The 21,277-nt window shown below is 32.7% G+C and overlaps 1 protein-coding gene across 1 annotated transcript; it reads right to left on the reverse strand.

The window, feature by feature from the left end:
• Positions 1–1,530: 1,530 nt before the first annotated feature.
• Positions 1,531–21,277, reverse strand: LOC148301575 (tudor domain-containing protein 7-like). Its single transcript, XM_088273050.1, has 19 exons — positions 21,192–21,277; positions 20,586–20,681; positions 19,147–19,373; positions 18,652–18,759; positions 14,347–14,556; positions 14,062–14,226; positions 12,465–12,632; positions 11,290–11,510; positions 11,064–11,187; positions 10,165–10,323; positions 9,816–10,067; positions 8,974–9,225; positions 8,007–8,212; positions 7,023–7,167; positions 6,033–6,238; positions 4,963–5,173; positions 4,037–4,182; positions 3,303–3,454; positions 1,531–3,033 (listed from the first exon to the last, which is right to left on the reverse strand). Exons 2-19 carry the CDS (start codon positions 20,668–20,670, stop codon positions 2,810–2,812), a joined length of 3,261 nt encoding a protein of 1,086 aa, XP_088129176.1. The 5' UTR covers positions 20,671–20,681; positions 21,192–21,277; the 3' UTR covers positions 1,531–2,809.

Genomic DNA, 21,277 nt, shown 5'->3' on the forward strand with positions numbered 1-21,277 from the left:
TATCGCTCACTCCTTTCAAGAACGTCATAAATCCAAAACGTTTTTAAAGTTTAAAAATATAATACAATGTATTAAAAATGAATATCAAGCCACTTATTAAACTTTTTACTGCGCAACAGATGTTTTTAGGTAAAACCTGAAGGTTTAGTAAAATATTTAGTATATTTCAAAAAATAATTAAACAATACCTTTTCTGCAAAACAACACTTTCTGCCCTGTAGCGGGTAAATATTAAGTTAAAAATAAGCCTCTTTTGCTGGGAAAAATTTCGAAAACATGCACAACTGAAAATTGACGATTTTTAATTTATGACGTTCTTGAAAGGAGTGAGCGATATCTCCAACCCCCAAAAAAAATACGCCACCATTTCAGCGATTTTCTTGATGAATCTAACGAACTGCTTATATCACTGCTGCGGCACCATCAGAGTTGTTAGAATCTTTTCTATGTCGCCGTGACGGCGACAACGTACTATAAAGGGTTAAGAGCAAATAAAAGTCAGTTTAAATTTAGGACTTTAATTCAGTATTTAAAAATATGAAAATACAAACATCAACAGCAACTTATTGAAAAAACAATATTTAGTATTTTGAATAAATAAGTTTTCTACACTACCTAAAACAACTTCATATTATAAATGCAATACCAAAAATATATCAATAAATGTTTAAACCCAACAACTATAGGTAAGATTCTTTTTTAAAGCATAAAGAACAAAAAGAAAGAAAAAAACAATTAACAACTTAGGCAGATTTTTTATGGCAATAAATAACATAAAACAAAAATTTGATGCTGACCATAGCGGGAATAATCCCTTAAACAGATATGGCTATTTTTATAAATGTACATATTATACATTATATATAAATGTACATATTATATAATATATTAGGCAAAGAGGCAAATTATAAGAGTGGAAAATATTCTTTATCCGCTTGTTATTCCAAAATTAATTGAAATAATTGGATGTACCCATCATACTATGACTTTGCATATTTTTAAATTCTGAAGATGAGTTTTCCTTATGCGTCATTAGCCAATACTTGAAGTGCCAGCGAGAAGGCAAAAAGATGCTTCATTTATTTTGATAACATTTAAGTAGATTAAGTTATTTTGACATATTTTATATAAAAAATAAAATAAAAACAAAGAACTGAATCCTCAACAAAAAAACATTGGTTTCCAAACATGTGTGCGTATTGAAATAAAAACATCAATAATACAAATTATTTTATAACAATAAAAATAATTTACTTTAGAAAACATAATAAAAGTAGGAATAGGTTTTAAATCACATAAAGCTTACCAATAATAACATAACCCTAAACATATATAGCACCTTCGGCATTTATTTTTATTCAAAGGTGCCTACAATGCAATCAATATAACATTTTTATAATTTTTAATTTAAATCAATACTACAGGTATGATTTTCCGTTTGTGTATTTTTAAGAGTTATATGCCGGGTGGTTATTGATTTAATTATGTAGTGGACCAAAATGAACATAATTGTACAAGTACAAACATACATTTTTTTGTTTTCTTGGGAGTAATGCAAATAAGTAGTTTCATTTTAAGATTATTAAATACAAATGTTTAGGCATAATAAGAATAGGTACTTCCAAAAACATACTCTACATAAATGTATTCATCAAAAGTAATTACAAACATATGCATACATATATCTCACTATATCTTTTCACAAAACAGTCTTACATACTGAATGAGAAAATATGCCTGGATTTTATTTTTACTGAATTATGAGGTTTAACAACTGTGTAGAAAAAAAAACTTTTAAAAATGTGAACTTAACTAACCCTACAAATAAATGTATAAATTCACAAAGTAAATGGCGGGTCATTCAGTTATCTAGTTATTTTCAGTGAAGATATGATATAAGATATATTTTCTTTATGTGCGAGTATGGAAACTGTAGTTATAATCAGCGTTTATGTGACGACACTGCACCATTATCTACAGATAAAAATAATAACTTAATTTTCTGCACTAACTCATTCATATCAGGCTCACTGCCACAGGAAATCATGAACCAATCAAAAAGCTCCTGATTGAATTTGCAAATTTCTTTGCATAGTACGGAAGGCCTCGAAATGTATAAAATGATATTGTGATACTGTATCTTATTAGATATTTTTCTAAACATAATAATAGAAATTAGGTTAGTTTGTAACATGCAGATTACAATATTATTATGTAGGTATGTCTGTAATTCCAATAAAAACTACTTACTGAATATTGATGATTGCTTTTTATTTATTAAATAATATGAATAATTATCGCTCATTACTTTTTAATTATTTTATCATGTATATGTTTCCATTTTTAGTCCATTACATAGGGTTCCTATAGCTATAAAAATAAAATAACATTTATTTCCCTCAAAATCCATCTATAATGGCCAGCAATGTGAAACTAAATATGTACCCGGGAAGGATGGTAACATGTGAATTTCAAAAAGGTTAAAAATATGGACACTTTGACACGCTTCTGCTGTCACAGATTTACCTTTCAGAGAATGTGAACAAACCTTATCGTCGTTATACATATTAAATGTTCCACAACATATAAAATGACAACTGAATCCAGCCAACAATAGATGTGAATACCCAGACTTCCGCATTGCCATTTACGAATACTGAATGCAATGTCCCCAAGTTTACAATGACAAAATAACATAATACTAAAACAAGCTAAAGGGGGATCATATAATGTTAGAAGTGTCACTAGATAATAAATAAATAGATTTCTATAGAAAATTGAGAATCAGGACCTATGTGTTTCTGTATTCTTATTTGGTAAGTATGGCGCGGCCCTCTTTAGCCAGAAGCACATTAAGGTAAAGGTCCTCGGAGGTGGAAGTATCCACAAGGTCCAGTAACAGGAGAACTTCTCCTTTATGCAGGGGATCTTTTTCCACATTTTCCACAACCGATACAAAACATTGATTTTCCACCAATGTCTGAAACCTCAAGCAATCTTCGACAGACCAATCCAGATTTTTTGGAGAGACACCTAAAAAAAACAAAGATCTATCAACAAATTATTTATTTGATATGGAAAAAAAAAATTAACCCACTCCAAATCAAAATTGATTTTGAGTGTTTTTCAATTAAAATATTTTATGATAAATGTTACCATGAGATGATCTTCTAGCTTTTGTAAAATGTAAAAATCAAGATAACATCGTATCATCTATTGCAATGTTGATAAGGAAATAAATATGTCCAAAGCGATGCAACAAATAAAATGAAATAATTTTATTACAAAGATATAATTCTTACCAAACAATTTAGCTTTGATCGCCATTCCAGGAAGTTTCTTGAAATTGGAAGACAACTCTCTCAAATCCTCCACATTCACCATACAATGGTCTCCGAAATCAATAAAGTATATGGAGGCCATATTTAGGGATACGATGCCTTGTAACTGTACTCTATTAATTGGCAAACAAAATTACAATTATTATCAGCCATACAATGCATAATTAAAATAAATAAAAATTGGTGGAAAACTGGTGTGCAGAAACACATGGCAATGAAAAATTTTTTTTTTTTAAATAAACATAAAAATAACTTGCTTGTCAATAAAAAAAATGAAGGGACAACAATTGTAAAAAATACAGTCAAAATACGGTTATTACGAAGATGTGACCAACTGAATTTGCTTGTTATAAGTGTTACTCATCATAGCCAAACATGAAATGGAACGGACACATAACACAAAAAGTCACAATTCAAACAAACAAAATTACACTATACACCCGTAACACAGATACATATTATATTTTTCTGTAAATCCACTTATCCAATAAAATTTTGAAAATCCTGAACTTCTTTGGGTACAAAACCATTGTAGCAAAGCTTAATCAACGTTTGAACGATCACATTTTCTAATTTTTTACTCTAAATTATAAATTTGTGCACATAACATAGAACTAGAGTTACACTTGTTATACAAAGAATATTAATAATTAGGTCTGTGAAGTAAGGATTGAGTCAGATGAGTTTAGACTAACCTATACCAAGAGTGATCTTTGGAATGTACAGCTGCATAAACACCTCCAATGACGGGTACTACTTTTTTGGCTGGTAACTTGTCACAGGTAATCTGCAATTCTGACATCATTTCCGTCAATTCTGGCAGAAGATTAAATGGCTGAACCTAAATGCAAAAAGACCACAAGATGTTATAAATTAAAACATAGAAAAGACTGAGGCCCATGAAAAATTTTGGTACTATTTTTTTAACAGTGACCAAAAAATTATAGATTTTTTCAAATAATTTATTTTATAAAATAACAATAATAATTTAACAATATTCCACTCTTAACAGTGAGCTGATGGAATTAAAAGTTTACAGAAATCAAGTATGTTGTGAGGCCTTCTTCGTTGTGACTATGATGAAAATTATTTTAATTTTTATTTTAATTACTTTGTATTGATCGTGTTTCTTACTATTTTTAACTTTAATTACTGCCTTTACTCTATATCTATTTTTCTATGTGCATATACTTTTTCATTAATTTTCCAATCTCTATATTTAAGTACCTGTGTATATGTAAGTTTTGTACTGACATTTCTTGGAGGAACTGCATTTTATATAATAAAATAACAACTTTATAGTTTTTTCACATATGTATATAGATGGAAAAAACTATAAAGTTACAATTTTATTATTGTACTATGTATTTACTGTTACCTTTACTATAATGTTCACAGTTTATTTCATTCGTAAAAATTGGCTGCGGAGATGAATAAATAAACAAGTAACTAATTTAAAATGGTGCTTTGATTCACAGAAAAAATAAGAAATTTAGAAATTGATCTGTTTATGTTATTAATTCACATCCTAACTTTTGACGTTTGAGTGTTGACTTAAAAGTAACACAGCACCGCTGATTTTAATTTCCATACAAGATCTAAACGAATTTTAAAAACTTACTACAAAATTCCAAGGGCTTGCAGACATGGAGACCTGGACATTAAAATAATCTCCTTTTTCGGGAATTGTGAAGTGAGGCACGCCGTCTGTTGGAGATTCTGATCCTCTTCTAGAAGGAAGGTCAGTTCCTACTGTCTTTCCGGGATAAAGACGTTCCTTCTTTTTAATAGAGTCTGCTGATTCCGCTTTCATACTTTCATTTATATTTAAACTAGACAAAAAGAAAAGAAAATCAAACAAGTTTAAAAGCATTATTACTTTTATGGATAATAAATATAATCACAAGTGATTATAAGTGCTATGTATCATATCATATCGAGGGTGATATTAAAACCAAGCTATGTATGTATGTCATCTAATTTCTTAAAAAATATGAGTATCTTTCATAAAAAAAAAATTCACATCCAGATGTAAGATAATTTTGTCAAAACATATTGATGCACCAAAAATGAAAAATACAAACTAAAAAAGATTCACATTTTGTTATTGCTGAAAAAACTGTCCCTCTCCCCTTTTACATTTCAGTGTGTTTTATAACAGCAAAACAGAATCAGGGTGTTCTCAAGTTAGAGTCGTAGCATTGGCTGTAATTAGCCAATGATTTCTATGACTGCGGAAAAATTATGGTCTATTTTAAAATGACAGTACGCTGCGAATTTTGTACTGTGATTCTGTAAGTCAATCTTGTTTTCACTCCTATAAAATTGGCTATTCTTAAAATAGCTCATTTGAAAATAACCAACAGAATATATGTAGAAATAATCTTCTTCAAACCCTCATCCGCACCCGATGGTACATAAGGCACTGCATCATATAAACGCAGTATTATCTTGATGGTTAGCACATGAAGGAAAGGTGATCAGCTCTCCGATTCAGGTACCAGTCCAGGGTAATATTGAATAAATATTAGAGTGAAAAATATCACACATATTTATTTGACCGCCCCCTGGGAATTGAACCCGGGACCTCCAGTACGGAGCCAACCGTGCTGACCATTATGCTACAGAGGCGGACAAATAATACAAAATAAATAGAAAGTACAAATAATTCAATTGTAAAAAAAAACATACTTGGCTAAATCTCTTTCTATCTTCAAGGTATTGTTGATGTTGCACAGAATATTTTGGGGCTGTGTACGCACATACAGCTCCACCACCGGAGTGCCGGGGGTAACCTGCTTGCACAGCACTGAGCCATTAGGCGGGATGAGATCGTTAATCTTCCTTATCATGTCCTGGCTGATGTTACCTACATTGTGCAATGTTAGGTACAGAGCCTGTAACAGAGAACTTCCTTCATTATCTGCATACATTCCTGTCGGCTTTATGAAATACAGTAAAGCCTCGCTAGTCCAAATCCTAAAATACAGTGCCAATCTGGGTTGTGTTTGGATATGGTATAAAACTATGCTTAAAGTTAAATTTAATAGCACAAAGTGCTAAAAAATCAAAAAGCCCTTTAAAAAATAATAATATTAACACACTTCGGACGGGAAAGGTATTTCTACCCGTTTGGTCGATTGATGCTAAAAGAGGGGAAGGGTATTTTTAGCTTATGCGCCAGCCTCATTTCAAAGGCAGAAAAGTAGGAATTATCCAATGTTTTTATTTTAATATTATATACTGATCTCTTTGTTAAGGTCAAATCCTGTCGCCAGCGGTGCGCAGACGTAAAAAATACTGTCAGAAATGTGTTAAAACTACTAAAGCTCAAATCTTATTTTTGTGGGTTTAATGATTTTTTGTTGTAAAAACTCAGATGGGAGTTTAATGGCTTTCAGCTTTTTGTACAAATACAGCATACTTTTCATTTAAAATAAAAATATATATATTTTTATTTCTTATTGCAAGTTAAGCTTAATTACACTAAAGGAAGATCTTTTTACATATTATCAAATAAATGTTTCACAATTCATTTATACAATAATAAAATGGATGAATATTTATTTATATGAAGCTAGAGCTATATAATTATTTGAATAATAATCCTACTTCGCATGTGCTAAGAGTTGGAACTAAAGGGTGCGCTAATTTGAATGACTGGGGGTAAATTTAAAATACCTGAGCAGGAAATTCATTCAAAGCTTCGGATATCCTTCTTAAAAGCAAAACATCTTTAACTGGAACTCGTTCGGTAGCACCATAATCTATGTATCTCACAAATACGTGATCGTTGCTAATACCACTTCGAAGGAAGGCTCTTTTCCTGAAATTTGATAACATATGTTGCACAAAGAGATTATAATTACATGATGCTTATTTTTAATAATTGTAATGGATACCTCACTAACAGCACATGTATCCATATGGACACACACATTTTATTCTTTGAGTGGCATGGATTATTATTACTGTTACATAGTTTATTACTATTAAATATTCTTTTACATTTCTCACACATAACGTTCCAAAGAAAGAAAAAATAAAGAATAGAAGAAGAAAGAAGGTTTTTAGAAAATGATTGTGTAATTAAAATCCGACCACATTTGGTCTCGCACTAATGAGTTGTTTATTCATATAATAAAGGCTCGAAAATTTCTATTTCAAATGGACAAATTCATAAAATAAAAAAGTCCATACACAACTACAGTGGAACCTCTCATAACGAGAAATTCGCATAATAAGCAAAAAAAAAGTGAAAAAGTTGTTCCCTTAACGAGCGATGTTTCACATAATGAGTAACAGAGGAAGGGGAAGTCCCCTTTTCACGACATTCACATTGTCAAATGTGATTTTGAAACAGTAACTGTGGAGTCTAGAGTCAACGAGATTGTGTCATTAGTCGATATCATGGGACTCGAGGTGGATAACATCGATATTGAAGAGCTTGTGAAAGGGTACAGCCAAGAGCTGACTACTGAAGAGTTTATGGAGTTGCATCGTGTTTCACAGCAAGAAATTATGGAGAAAAGTTTGTTAATGGAGGAGGAAGATAATATTTTTAGAAGGAAGGTAATATTTGAATTTGTAGCAAAATTGGAATTATCACCGACTAATTTTAACTAATTTTTACTGTACACAGAAAATACAATGAGATTTAATTACCAATCTCCATGGGTAGACTTGACGAGGTAGAGCACACTGGGTGTAGGTGTCAGGGGTCCGAAGGAGGCTTGAAGGGCCTCCTTCGGGAAGGGACCCGACACTATCTGCTGCATCATGTGTTGCAGCAGCCTCCAACTGTCATCGTGAATCTGCACACACACCTTTCCAGCACATGTTATGTCCGTCACATACACCTCGCTGTATTCCTGGCAAATCAGAACACCATATTCAATTATTAACAACAAAATTGTTTCGAAATCAGATTTAGTGTTAGAATTAGACATTCTGTGGGTAGGTCCCTTAATAGATGTTATATTTTTGATAAATTAAAATGTACTTCAGAGAGGCTACTAACATGTGAGAGGGAACTCTAGTTCACCTTTTCACTTTTTTTTATCCGCACCCAATGATGCATAGGGCAATGCATCATAGTTACACAGAGTTATGTTGATCTTTAATTGCACGAAGGCAAGGTGATAAGCCCTGCGCTTGTTGTTCCAGTCCAGGGTGATATTAAATAAATATGAGAGTGAAAATCACCCATATTTATCTTATTTTGTCAATAACATTAGTGATTGAAAAATGTCCGTCCCGATAGGTAGATTTGTATCTGAGTAGCAATCCAACTCATCCAACTAGGACTGTTCCAAATTTATCCAGAAATAATACCTAAGATGATACATTCCGCTACTCTTGGGGTTATCTCAATTTTTAATTGGTGACATAATTAGTCCCATAAATTAGTAATGCACCAAATATTAAACATTAATTTACACAATATATTATTACGCATAAGCAAACCCAAAACCGTTTTTTTTATCCATGCTTTAGCTTCATGTAATTAGAAGTAATTCATTTCATTTGCAATATTAAAATAACACGGTACACGTCAACATCCTTTTAAAGTAAGGAATTATTCTAAATTAAAACATACATTTAATTATTCAAAATTTAAATAAAAACTTACTGATGTCAGTTTTGGAGAATGAGCTCGTTGACTCATTCTTATAAGTAGTTCTTTATTAATGTTAATATCTGCATCTGTGGATGTATCGAACAACACCACGGTGAGAGTTACATCATCCGAGTTGTCTTCGGTCTGGAGAACTTCCGCCACCAACACTTTGCCAGTTACCATTTGGGATAAATGAATATTCAAACCCCAAATGTCACCAGCCGATGCATATTCTTCTAATCCGGCAAGTTTACACAATATAGCCTGAAAAGAAACAAAGAATCTTAAATTTTCAGCACAAAAAAAAACATGTCAAACACTTAAGAAAAAATATACATTGCTAAAATTTTGTACCTATTTTACTGCGTAATAATCTCATTGCCAGATTATTTTTCTTTTAACTCTTATAATATTACTTTTTTTTTACAAAAATGTTAATAATATTAGTATATAACCACTCACCGAGATTTTTATGTCTACCGGTTTCGAGACGTACCCGTCTCTTCTTCGTTGTCTGACGAAGAGACGGGTACGTCTCAAAACCGGTAGACATAAAAATCTCGGTGAGTGGTTATATACTAATATTATTAACATTTTTGTAAAAAAATAAATGAGTAAAAATGACTAACCACAAAGTAAATGCTTTAAATATCAATAATATTGAGAATCTTATAATATTCATTAATATGTACAAAGCAAAAATACTTGGAACAATAGTTTAATATGACTTTTGAGAAATTAGTATCATAGCATTCTCAGAGCCCTTGAGATGATTCTTTCGATAATAAACGAGATTGATGCTCCCAGAAACCGAGCAACTTGTACTGTGCAAAATATAGAATAGGCAATTTCACCTGCGGTGGCAAGATGAGGAACTCCTGCGGTAGATCATAAAAGGCTTCGAAGGGGTGCTCCTCCTCGTCCCCACTGTCCACAAAGAAGCAGATAGCCGTGCGAGCTATGGGGTCCAACTTCAGCACTCTAGCGCGCACCCAGCAATCTTCACTGTTCACGCCGTACCAGCCACCCTCCACTATATTGCTGCTTTCCCGTACATCACTTGCGAAGTAATGCTCCATGTCCGTTGTCAGAGCCTCGAACAGCTCCTAAAGGTTCCACATTAAGATGTCTTTCAAATCAAACCAGTCAAACATAAAATATTAATAATAGTAACAAAAATAAAATAGTAAATGGCTAACTTACACTATGATTATCGCCGATTATTCGCAGCCAAATTTCAACGGTCGAGTGGGCTGACATGACAAATACGTTCCACAAGTGGTCCTCGGGGAACTGGAGGGGGCCAGGACTCGCAGCACGCTCGACACTCGTACTTGAACAGGTAGACGATGTCTCGGCAGTCTGAAACGTTCACGCAATTACACTATTTATGCTGACAAACAGCGGGGATTTATTTTGCAAATGGAAAATAGAATCTAGTATGTATCAAAAAATCTGAGGCTTCCAACTTTTTCTTTTTGTTAAAAAAGCCATAAAATATAGGTACAACCTTAAAACTTTTCTTTTGTTATAATCATGCAGTACCTCTATGCAAGGATGTTTTTAATAAATTGGGAAATTCTGGCAAAACTATTTTTTCATACTCAAATCAAAATTAATAAATAATGTTAGACAATACAAGTTATGCAATAGTTCAGTCTGCGCCATATTGCATCATCAATATACCAGTCAGTGCGTCTATTGTGGCACTTGAAACTCGCCTTGTGGGAATTTAAGGTCCTTACTTTTACTATTATATAAACATTTCAATAGTTTAAATTACCATCTAACCATTTATTATTTCATCGTTAGTATAAAATTGTTACATTAAAGACACCAAGTCATTCAGTATTTTTGACGCATAAATCCATCAAAATAACAATTGTCAATGAAAAAGTATTTTGTGAATCCTAGTCGATCGAAGATTATATATTTTATCAATGTTTGCAGGGAACTTTGATAAAATCAAGTCATTTTGAACCAAAAATCAAATCAAACAGCTGAGATATAAGAAGACGGCAACACGTATGGGCCTTATTCCATTTTGCATCCCTGCATGCCAACAATAGTGAAAGATTTAATTGAACAAAAGAAATCTTTACCATATTATTTGGATCACCGGGCAACAAAATCATTACTCCGTTAGCTCCATCTTCTTTGGATATTAAAGAACAACAATCCACTAAATTTAGCCAATCCTTTGGTAATTTTTCTTTGTATTGTTCTCTGAAATAGAATGATGAGAGAGTTAAATGCCATATTTGTTCAAGGAATTTTTTTTTAAACTTTTGTTCTGACAAGTGACAATTTTGTGTTAAAAAAACTTACTTGTACATAGCTGGTATTGTATAGGCGAATAATCCATTGGGATGCAATGACACAACAGTTGATATTCTATTGATGGCAATTTTTGGATCGGTACACGGCTGTGTATCCTCCTGGATCACTTTCTGGAGATGAGAAAGAGCCTTCCCCGCTGCAATCTCAACAGCCTGGTCCATGGAACATTGCGAATCGGGATATGATGTAAAGGAATGAGTATTCCCGATCTGAAAATATTTCAAAGTATGTCAATTTGCCATGAGGAAATTTGCGTACTAATATTATCTCCCAGGAATTAGGACAGTGGAAATTTTTATTAATTACGCAAAAAAATTATATGTTGCTAAAATGTTAGACAAATAAATTGGATTAATATCAGAAAATAAAATGACCTATTTTGTAGTGCTACTGAAGTGATCATTTGAATTTATCTGTCTTAAGAATTTTTATGTTTTTAAGTTTTGATTTATGAAAAATATATGTATGAAAACTTTGAATGTGGGTTTTTCACTTGAAAGGTACAAATGACACAAAACAAAGTGCACATTCAAGTCAATAGTAGTGTTAAGGCAGGCTGTCTTAATATTTACTAATAAACCTATAGGCCATAAATAATTTGTTAGGGTCATTTTTGAAATGTGGATTCATTTCAAAAACTGCATCGGGTCGCAAGATATCACTGTAACACTTAAAGCGAATGCACAGGAAAAGTCACATTTGTATAAGGCTCAGATTCGATTCTAATGATAGCATCTACCCGAGTGATTAGCAAACTCTCCATACGTAGGTTGCATATATCAACAACTGGGCGGATAATAGAAATATCCACAGCATGTATGGGCGGAAGTAAGAAAATAATTTTGGATAACATGCATTAAAAACGTGGAAGTAATTTTGAAAAAATCAAATCATTTGTTAGGTATATATCCGACTGTGGGTACCTGAAACGAAAGGATTATCAGATGCTAACAGCTTAAGTTAGAATTTAATTTATAAATAGTATAAATTATATTTAAACAGTAGAATTTCTGGCAACATATTATGTATTTTGAATTAGAAATTATGTATGAAAACAGTGTAAGGGGGACCATAATTTTGTAATATTAATGAAATTATCGTGTTCAAATGAACGAGCTTTGACTTACATACTTTTTGTTACAACAAAAGTCAGTGTACTTTACCTTAACAGTGCAATCATGCTGCGATCGCCCACGCCCCCCTTTTTCCTTAGTTTCATGGGTTTTGTATACTGGCACAGGCAAACCCATTTCCTGACAACATCTTAGTAACCTAGATTTGTTATCCTTCAATTCTAATTTCTCCTGCTTTTTTGGTGATTCGTAATGTATCTGTAAAAGCAAAAATAATCATCCTTATTTTATACCATGCCACAAAGATACCAATGCTTATAATATACAAATTTTTATTTTAACTCTCTCATTCATCAAAAAAGAGTTAAGATACAAGATACATAGCATCCAAATGACTTTAAACAATACATATATAGGCAGCCCTCACTTAATGGCCGAAAATGCAACTGTTATTATACACATACCAAAACACTGTGTTAAATCTGATGAATGAATGAGACACTAAATTATATAAGTGAAGAGCCGTACAACGTTATTGATAATATCAAGATGAGGTTGTAAATGAGTTTTTTTTTACACTTTATAACAAGTTTGGTGCAATGGAACCTTGTCATTAAGTAAAATATAAATTTATAATTTATTAACATAAATTTTAGCTAGAGATGTTAGGCAACAATCATTTTATTTTTTTCAAAAAGAGAAATACAGTTGAACTCGGTTATAACGAGGATGAAGGGACCGACTGTATGGAGAAAACCAGAAACCAAAATTTCAACGAATGTTTCCTCATTATATCCGAGATCTCGCTATAGCCGTGCTCGTAATAACCTAGATCGACTGTATTTATGTTTTTATTATTTACACAAATATTTCTATTTCATATTATTTCTGTGAGTGTAAACAGCTCATTATTAGAAATAGGTATTAAATTGTGGTAGAGTGGGTTTGAACCGAAAAACTTTTGACTTAAGAGTCTGCGACACTAACCACGGGACCACAACCCGAATTATTTAATGAATACTTATGTTAAAAAAACTACAGAAAAAAGCTTATTCCTACATACCGTTGGTTCTAAGGTAAAACTCATCATGTATGATGAATTTCATCATGATGGCCTACATCTCATTTTACCAATTCAACATTATAACTTTTTTTTCCATTTACAAGGTTTTTGTTACAGATTTTAGAAATAAACCCCGAGGATTTTTTTTAGAGAATCGAATAATCAATTATAAAACATCGAGAATTTGAGGTTCAAAAATGGAATGCACCCATTCAAGGTCATTGTGGCAGTGCGGGGCATACATTATCTGTATACGAGAATAATGAATTCATTTTTAAAATAAAATTCAATATGTAATCTGATTCTTCTCAATTATTTAAAAAAAAATAACACTGGAATTTAAAGATCTGGACTATCGTTATGCACATGAAAATTATCACCTTTATACCGAGGATATTACAGTATCTAGACATGTACAGAGCTATCTTCATCAGTAAAATTATTAGAGGCAAGACTTGAACTTGGAACAAATTGAGGCTACAGACTGTCGTTTGCTTATTCCTATTAAACTTGCAGCCATTTACAAATATGTCATATTCTACTAGGACTATATTAAACTACGTATGTATTATACTGTTAATTCCATTATATTTTCCCCAGTGTAATTTTTTTTAATTAACATACCATAGGTTCGGATTTGTGTAAAGTGTTTTGTAATGCGCTCATACGGTCAGCCGCTGTTAGGCGCAATGCTACAGGAGTCGGAGTCGGAGTCGGAGTCGAGATGGGAACCGGTGTGGTAACAAGTGGTGCTGCCTGCTGATTACCGCTTAACCCATTCTGACTTGTCTGAAATCATATTACAGCCAAAATTAATATAAACAAGAAGACAATTGAAGACATACTGTCCACTGATATTGTTTAAATTTTCATAACGGAAAACCTGACTATATTTTACTAAGCACTCACGGTTGGTGATGACAGAGATCTAGCAAGAATGTCCCCCGGTCGCAGTCCACTTAACTTTGAAATCGGTGCGGCTTTCTTTACCTCCTGAGCAGGTTTTATTACAGAAGGTAGGGGTTTTGCAACTTTTAAGGTTGGTTTGTCTATAATGAGCCTGTCTTGAGCCTTTTTCATTTCCGGTGCTTGTACCGCCGAAGGTTTAACAGGAGGAGTCTATAAAATAATACAAAGTATAAGTTCATATATATACAGAATTGACAATGTTATAGCTGTTGGAATAAATTTTATTTACATACATATTTAATCTGATTTCAGTACCCTTCTTGGCAGGTTAAAAATTGGGAATCATCTTTAAACATTCCCAATTTTACAAGCTGATAATACAAGTGATATTACATAAACAATAAATGGCCTAAAATCTCCGGGAAAAATCCACAATCAGAAGAAATATATTGTAAACAACGAGTTTGATTGTGCTACAAAATGTAGCACATACACCAATTTCAACAAAAAGTGAAGCAAAATTGAGAATACAAAGAGTGTATGCAGATGACAGTTGGCATCAGGATCTCTTTCACTTTTTAACATGTTTCGGTCTCTTTCTAGCACATATATGGTGATTTTTCCTGTGTGCTGTGTGCAACAAACAGCAAATAAACTTGATGTTGACTGTTGATTCCGAGAGCTCGATGAGCAAAGTGGAAAAACTGGTCAAGTCATTCATTTTGGAATAAACTTATTAGAATGTTTGAAAACTCTAATTTAATACTGCTCTGACATTCTAGCTTAACCCTTTGAGGTCCTTTGGCGGGAGCCACCCGCCCGAAACAAAAATACGCTAGAGGTCCAATGGCGGGTGTCACCCGCCCGAACTAACTGTCATGTGAAAAACGCGATAACTTTATTATTTCTTCATAAAAAACAATACTTATACTACCATCTGCTGTAAAATTAATAAAACTTGCCTACAAAAAAAAAATAGCCGATAAAACAGATTTCTATTTGAAATTACGGAACAAAATAAATAAAATTTTTACAACTGTCATTCAATGTTTGAAAAATGGCGGACCCGGCGCGTAATCTTTTTGATTTTCTCGAAAGTTTCAGCGATTCCGATGATGAATTTTTAGACAGTGGTAGTGAAGAGTCTTCCAGTGATGAAAATGATGAGCAATCTATCCCAGAACCAAGTTTATCCGGAAGTTTCGGAGGTAATAATTGGATGACGTATTCAGTTGAGGATGAAGATTTGCCTAGATTTCCATTCACTGTGACAAATATGGGGTTTAGAATACCTATGGATCAAAGGCCCTCTAAACAACTAGGTTTTTTCAATTTTTTTTACGGATGTTTTATTAGGAGAAATAGTTACGGAAACTAATAGATATGCATTGGAAAAACTAAATAAAAAACGACCACTTCAAAAGCATTCCATTTGGCAAACATGGAAAGATGTAACTTTGGCCGAATTCAAAACATTTTTAGCAATTATTCTAAACATGGGTATGCAAGCAAACAAAACTGAAAAAGAATACTTTTCTGCAAATTGGCTGGACTCATCAGCATATTTTATAGATGTGATGAGTAGAAATAGATTTTTCCAAATCTTTTGGGCATTGCATGTAAATCCTCCTGCCCCAGCAATAGCTCCAAAAACGCGGGGCCAGAAGGTCCAGAACATTATGGCTTATCTTGATAGCAAATGTCAGCAGCTATTTATTCCAAATCAAGACATAGCTGTAGACGAATCAACCGTAGGCTTCAAAGGTAAAGTTATATTCAAAATGTACAATCCACAAAAGCCCACGAAATGGGGCATCCGATTGTATGTTTTAGCTGACAGTGCAACAGGGTATGTGGTTTCATTTGAGCCGTACTATGGAAAGGAAACAACTGATAACTTAATCCGACCAGACCTCCCATTCACATCACGAATTGTAATCCATTTAATTTCAAAGGTTCTTGAAGTAGCTGATGGAAATGGTTACCATGTGTTTACAGACAGGTTTTATACAGGAGTTGAATTGGCAACAGAACTTTATGCTAAAAAGGTCCATATTACTGGGACAATTATGTCTAATAGGAAAAACATCCCAAAAAACCTGACAAAGAAAATCATAAAAATACAGTATTTGGAGACTCTGGCGTATCAAAAGGAAAGAAAGATGATGGCTTTGGCGTGGAAGGATAAGAGGATTGTTCACATGCTAAGCACATTCCATAATCCAAAAACTCAACCAGTACAGAGGTACACTAAGAAAGGAACGTCATATGTAAGCGAAACAGTTCAAAAGCCTATTGCAATTATTGATTACACAAGTAAAATGGGAGCTGTGGATAGAGCAGACCACTTCGTTAGCAGTTACCCATTTTCAAAAAAAACCCTCAAATGGTGGAGAAAATTATTTTTCTGGTTATTAGAAGTAGGAATGGTAAACAGTTACCATCTGTTCAACATAAATAGAAAGGAAAGGGGTCTGCCTACAGTTCAACATAAACAATACAGGAAGGCAGTAATTTTGCAGCTGACGGGGGACATCAGGGAAGGCCGAAATTCAAGGAAAAGAGGAAGACCTTGTACTCTGGATATGGAAGAACGCTTAGATGGCAAACCAGACTTCTTAGCCAAGAGAGAAAAAAGTGGCTCCAAAGACTGTGCAGTGTGCAGTGACAGAAATAAAAGAGGAGGTAGAAAAGAAACGGTGTGGTTTTGCGAAACCTGTTCACGAAAACCTGGTCTGCATCCAGGACTATGTTTTAAAAAATACCATACGGAGCAAGTTTTCAAAAATATATAATAGTAGAAAGAAAATGCTTTTTATTTCAAATAAATACGTTGGCAAATGAATATTTTGTGTATTTTTTTGTAATTCTATTTCCTATTGTACTCTTTTTGCAAAAAAATAATTCAGAGCTGGCTGCAACCAAAAGTGAAAATTAAATATACCTCAAAGGGTTAAGGTTTAAAACAATATTGACATCATAGATTAAGGATTTTTAAAACGTTGAATAATATTAACCGATTTGTTGATATTATTATACATATTAATTAACCTTTTCCACTCAGACTATTTTTTCTCATAACTGATCAGCTACTCTAATCAAAAAAATGTGACGTTTTTCTACCATTAAAATAAATATTTTGGTTCCCTAATTTTATGCCTTTGTCTGGCAATTCGTATGACCATTCGTTTTTATAACTGAACTTGAAAGTGTAACTTTCATCATTTTCCATGGCGGATTAACTATAAAATATTTATTATAAACACATAAAATGCAATTTCTGTTATTTTAACTACTAACACTAATATCACAAAATTTTGAAATATAATAGCTCAACAAAACGAAAAAATATGGTCACAAAAAGTGGGAGTGTCCTTGGAGAACCGTCATAAATGAAGGATAACGACTGACTGTCCCAAAAAATCTTAGCGTATGACAAATATTCTATCACCCAAAATGATAATCTATTTTTCCTAGATTATATATAAGTAATGGAAAGTTTTATTGAAGAAATGTTGGTTAATTCAATATATTGCGATGATTAACCGCATTTATCTCAAATATTTTTTGGTAGAATATACTTGGGTGATAGAGAAATCAATGATTAAACTTATACCTGCGCCGGGCCAGACATTGTGGCCCATGGAGCTGCCTACTAGAATCATACAGGCCAGAATGTCGGGCTTACAGAACGGTAAGAGTTAAATATCAATTGCAATATGTATAATTAATATTTTCCTTGGTCGGTTTTTGTATGTCACAGAATATCAATATGCTCACAATATTATTACATAATAGTAATCAACTAAAAAAGAAGAATGTACCATGTAATAAAATAATCTTTTTTAAGTAACTATTTACTGGTTAAATAATATCAGATGATGTAAAATATGCTGAGTAGATTAAGACGAAAACCTTTATTCAAGAGCAGAGAAATAGGGTGACGGGTTCAAGTCAGGGCCCAGATGGAAGCTATCATGTCAATGTTCATTTTGAAGAGATTCCTACACGAAATATGTAATGCTTTTTTATATTTTTCTTCTGACCCTTATCCTAATGGTCCATAGAGCACTGCATTGCATCGGCGCAGTGTTATATTGATCTTCAATTACATGAAAGTAAGGTGATCCGTCCTGCGCTCCAGGTACCAATCCAGGGTGATATTTAATTAACAAAAAGTGAAAAATTGCTTATATTTACTTCAACCCTCCTGGGGATCCAACCCTCCAGCTCTAGCTGCTACACTACGGAGATTTAATATTTTTAGTATGTGAATGAAAAAATTCTAAATACATAGACACTTACAAATTTAACTTTTGGTTTGTCATAGGCATATGGTGCTTTTGAGGGAGATTTATAGGGTCTCCAGGCAGGAGTGGGTTTCCAAGAAGTGTTGTTATTTAATTGTCTCGGCTGGAAGAAAATAAACCATTAATAAAATTATGTTGATCCAAAGAAATCCTTACACCACAAAAAGAAATTAACTACAAAGTCAAAGTTTATAATAAAAAATGGTCCCATTGAACTTCTTAATAATGTGTAATTTATTTTTAAAATAATAAAATATTTGAAAAACTAATGCTACATAGACAGTTATTGCTGAATAAATAATGCTAGAACTATGCAATATTTATATTTGGGTCAGGTATGTACTTGACATTCATGAAATGATATGAATAGAAAAATAAAGCTGAATAGACTTTTTTTAAAAAGCAAAATGAATGTAGCATAATTATAATAAGTAAATTTACTGGCACAAAATGAGCACGCAGTTTGAATAATGAAATATAGAATACTTACGGGTCGTTGAATATATTTTTTAGTGGTTCTTCTGATACGAGTGGATTTCTGACGAGAGATCATTTCAGTAATGTGGGCAACTTCTCGCGGAGCGCTTGCATCCACAAAGAACATTCCATTTTTATTAATCAACTGAAAATCGGGAATTTTCTCAAATAAATCTTCTAATGACCTATATCCCAATTTTTTATATGGAATCAGTTCGCCTTGTAGTTCCCTATAATCACCTGAAATTATAAATCTATCATCAATACAGAAATGGTTTATGAAAACTCTTTTGGGAGGGTAACATTCCCATTGCCAACCATTATCATTCTCAACCTTTGATTATAACATCATACGGACAGCTTTTAGGAGGGTAACATTCCCGTTGCCAACCATTATCATTCTCAATATTTGATTATAACATCATACGGACAGCTTTTAGGAGGGTAACATTCCCGTTGCCAACCATTATCATTCTCAATATTTGATTATAACATCATACGGACAGCTTTTAGGAGGGTAACATTCCCGTTGCCAACCATTATCATTCTCAACCTTTGATTATAACATCATACGGACAGCTTTTAGGAGGGTAACATTCCCGTTGCCAACCATTATCGTTCTCAACCTTTGATTATAACATCATACGGACAGCTTTTAGGAGGGTAACATTCCCGTTGCCAACCATTATCATTCTCAACCTTTGATTATAACATCATACGGACAGCTTTTTGGCTTAATTGCACACTTTTCGCTCAAACTGTTAATCTACCACTAACCGAAACAAAATATGGCATGTGCATATATATATATATATATATATATATATATATATATATATAATGCGGTGATAGAACAATTTTTTTTAGAAGGAATAACCCGCAAAGCCTCTATTTTTAGACGCTTGTCTGCAGGTAGTATAGTAAGGATTGGGAAGGTAAATGTGAAAAATACATCACATTGTTATTGCAATGTTTATTAAAAACTAAAAGTCAGTTAACTATTAACCACTCATTGGTTTTAAACGAGCAGTGTTCATGGACGGCGCATGTGTCGTATTGTGCCAACCTGAGCACTTACGTTTTTTGACTTGCTTGCGTCATATTTGTTTATACAGGCATCTCTTATTTTTCAACCACTTAATTAATTTAACAATAATAATATTTGGATGAAGTATATTTGTCCACCTCCATAGTGTACTGGAAGTCCCGGTTCAATTACCAGGGCGGTCAAAATAAATTGACTAGTACCCGAAGCGCAGAACTGGTCACCTTGCCTTTGTGTAATTGATTATCAAAATAACACACTGCCTTGATCTGATGCAATGGCCTGTGTACCATTGGGTATAGATAAGGGTTAAAACAAGACGAAGAAGAATTTATATAGCGCCATTCTTATAAAAAAATCAACTCGACTTTGCAAAAAAAACACTTCAAAGAAATTTAAATACTTACGATTACATTGATCAATGGAGACCAAACCCGAAGTGGATAAGATAGTCGCTTTTAGTATGGGAATCACACTTTTTATGTCAGCCATTATTTAATTAACTGAAAACAAAAACAATACATATTAAAGAAGTGAATATAAAAGTTTTTTTTTATTAGAATAATATATGTATATTTCAGAAGGAATCTCAATATTAATGATAAGGTTTATTATTATTTTTAATGCTTCTATATAACACTTTCTTTTAGTATTCCAACATATTAACATATTCCAACTTATGTATTATATGTTAGAAATATTTATGTAATGATTGTAAGAAAAATAGTAACTTTCGATTATTATAAATGATTTTTGGTAAGTAATGAGTACATTTCCCCAATAAAAAAAACATAAAAGATTTTGTATCTCAAAGAAATATAATTGCATCTTTCTATTTGTTTTGAGTAAATTCCGATACAGTGCAACAAAAAACAAGTGGAACAATCAATGACACACTTTCTAGATTAGCAACACAAAACACAACCCATATTAAATTTAAAAAAAAAATATTATTAACTCGTGTAAATAGCAGTATACAAAGTATATTTAAAAAAAAAAGCAATTTACTCAACTGAAATCATACGACAATCGGAAGACGAAGTAATACTTTTCGTGGTTTTTCTGTCTTCGCATTCAGAATTGACAGCTGCTGGTAAAC

This window comes from Brachycentrus maculatus, unplaced genomic scaffold (genome assembly GCF_059751285.1).
Source record: "Brachycentrus maculatus isolate JH-2025_06_01 unplaced genomic scaffold, ASM5975128v1 h1tg000537l, whole genome shotgun sequence".
NCBI lineage: Eukaryota > Metazoa > Arthropoda > Insecta > Trichoptera > Brachycentridae > Brachycentrus > Brachycentrus maculatus.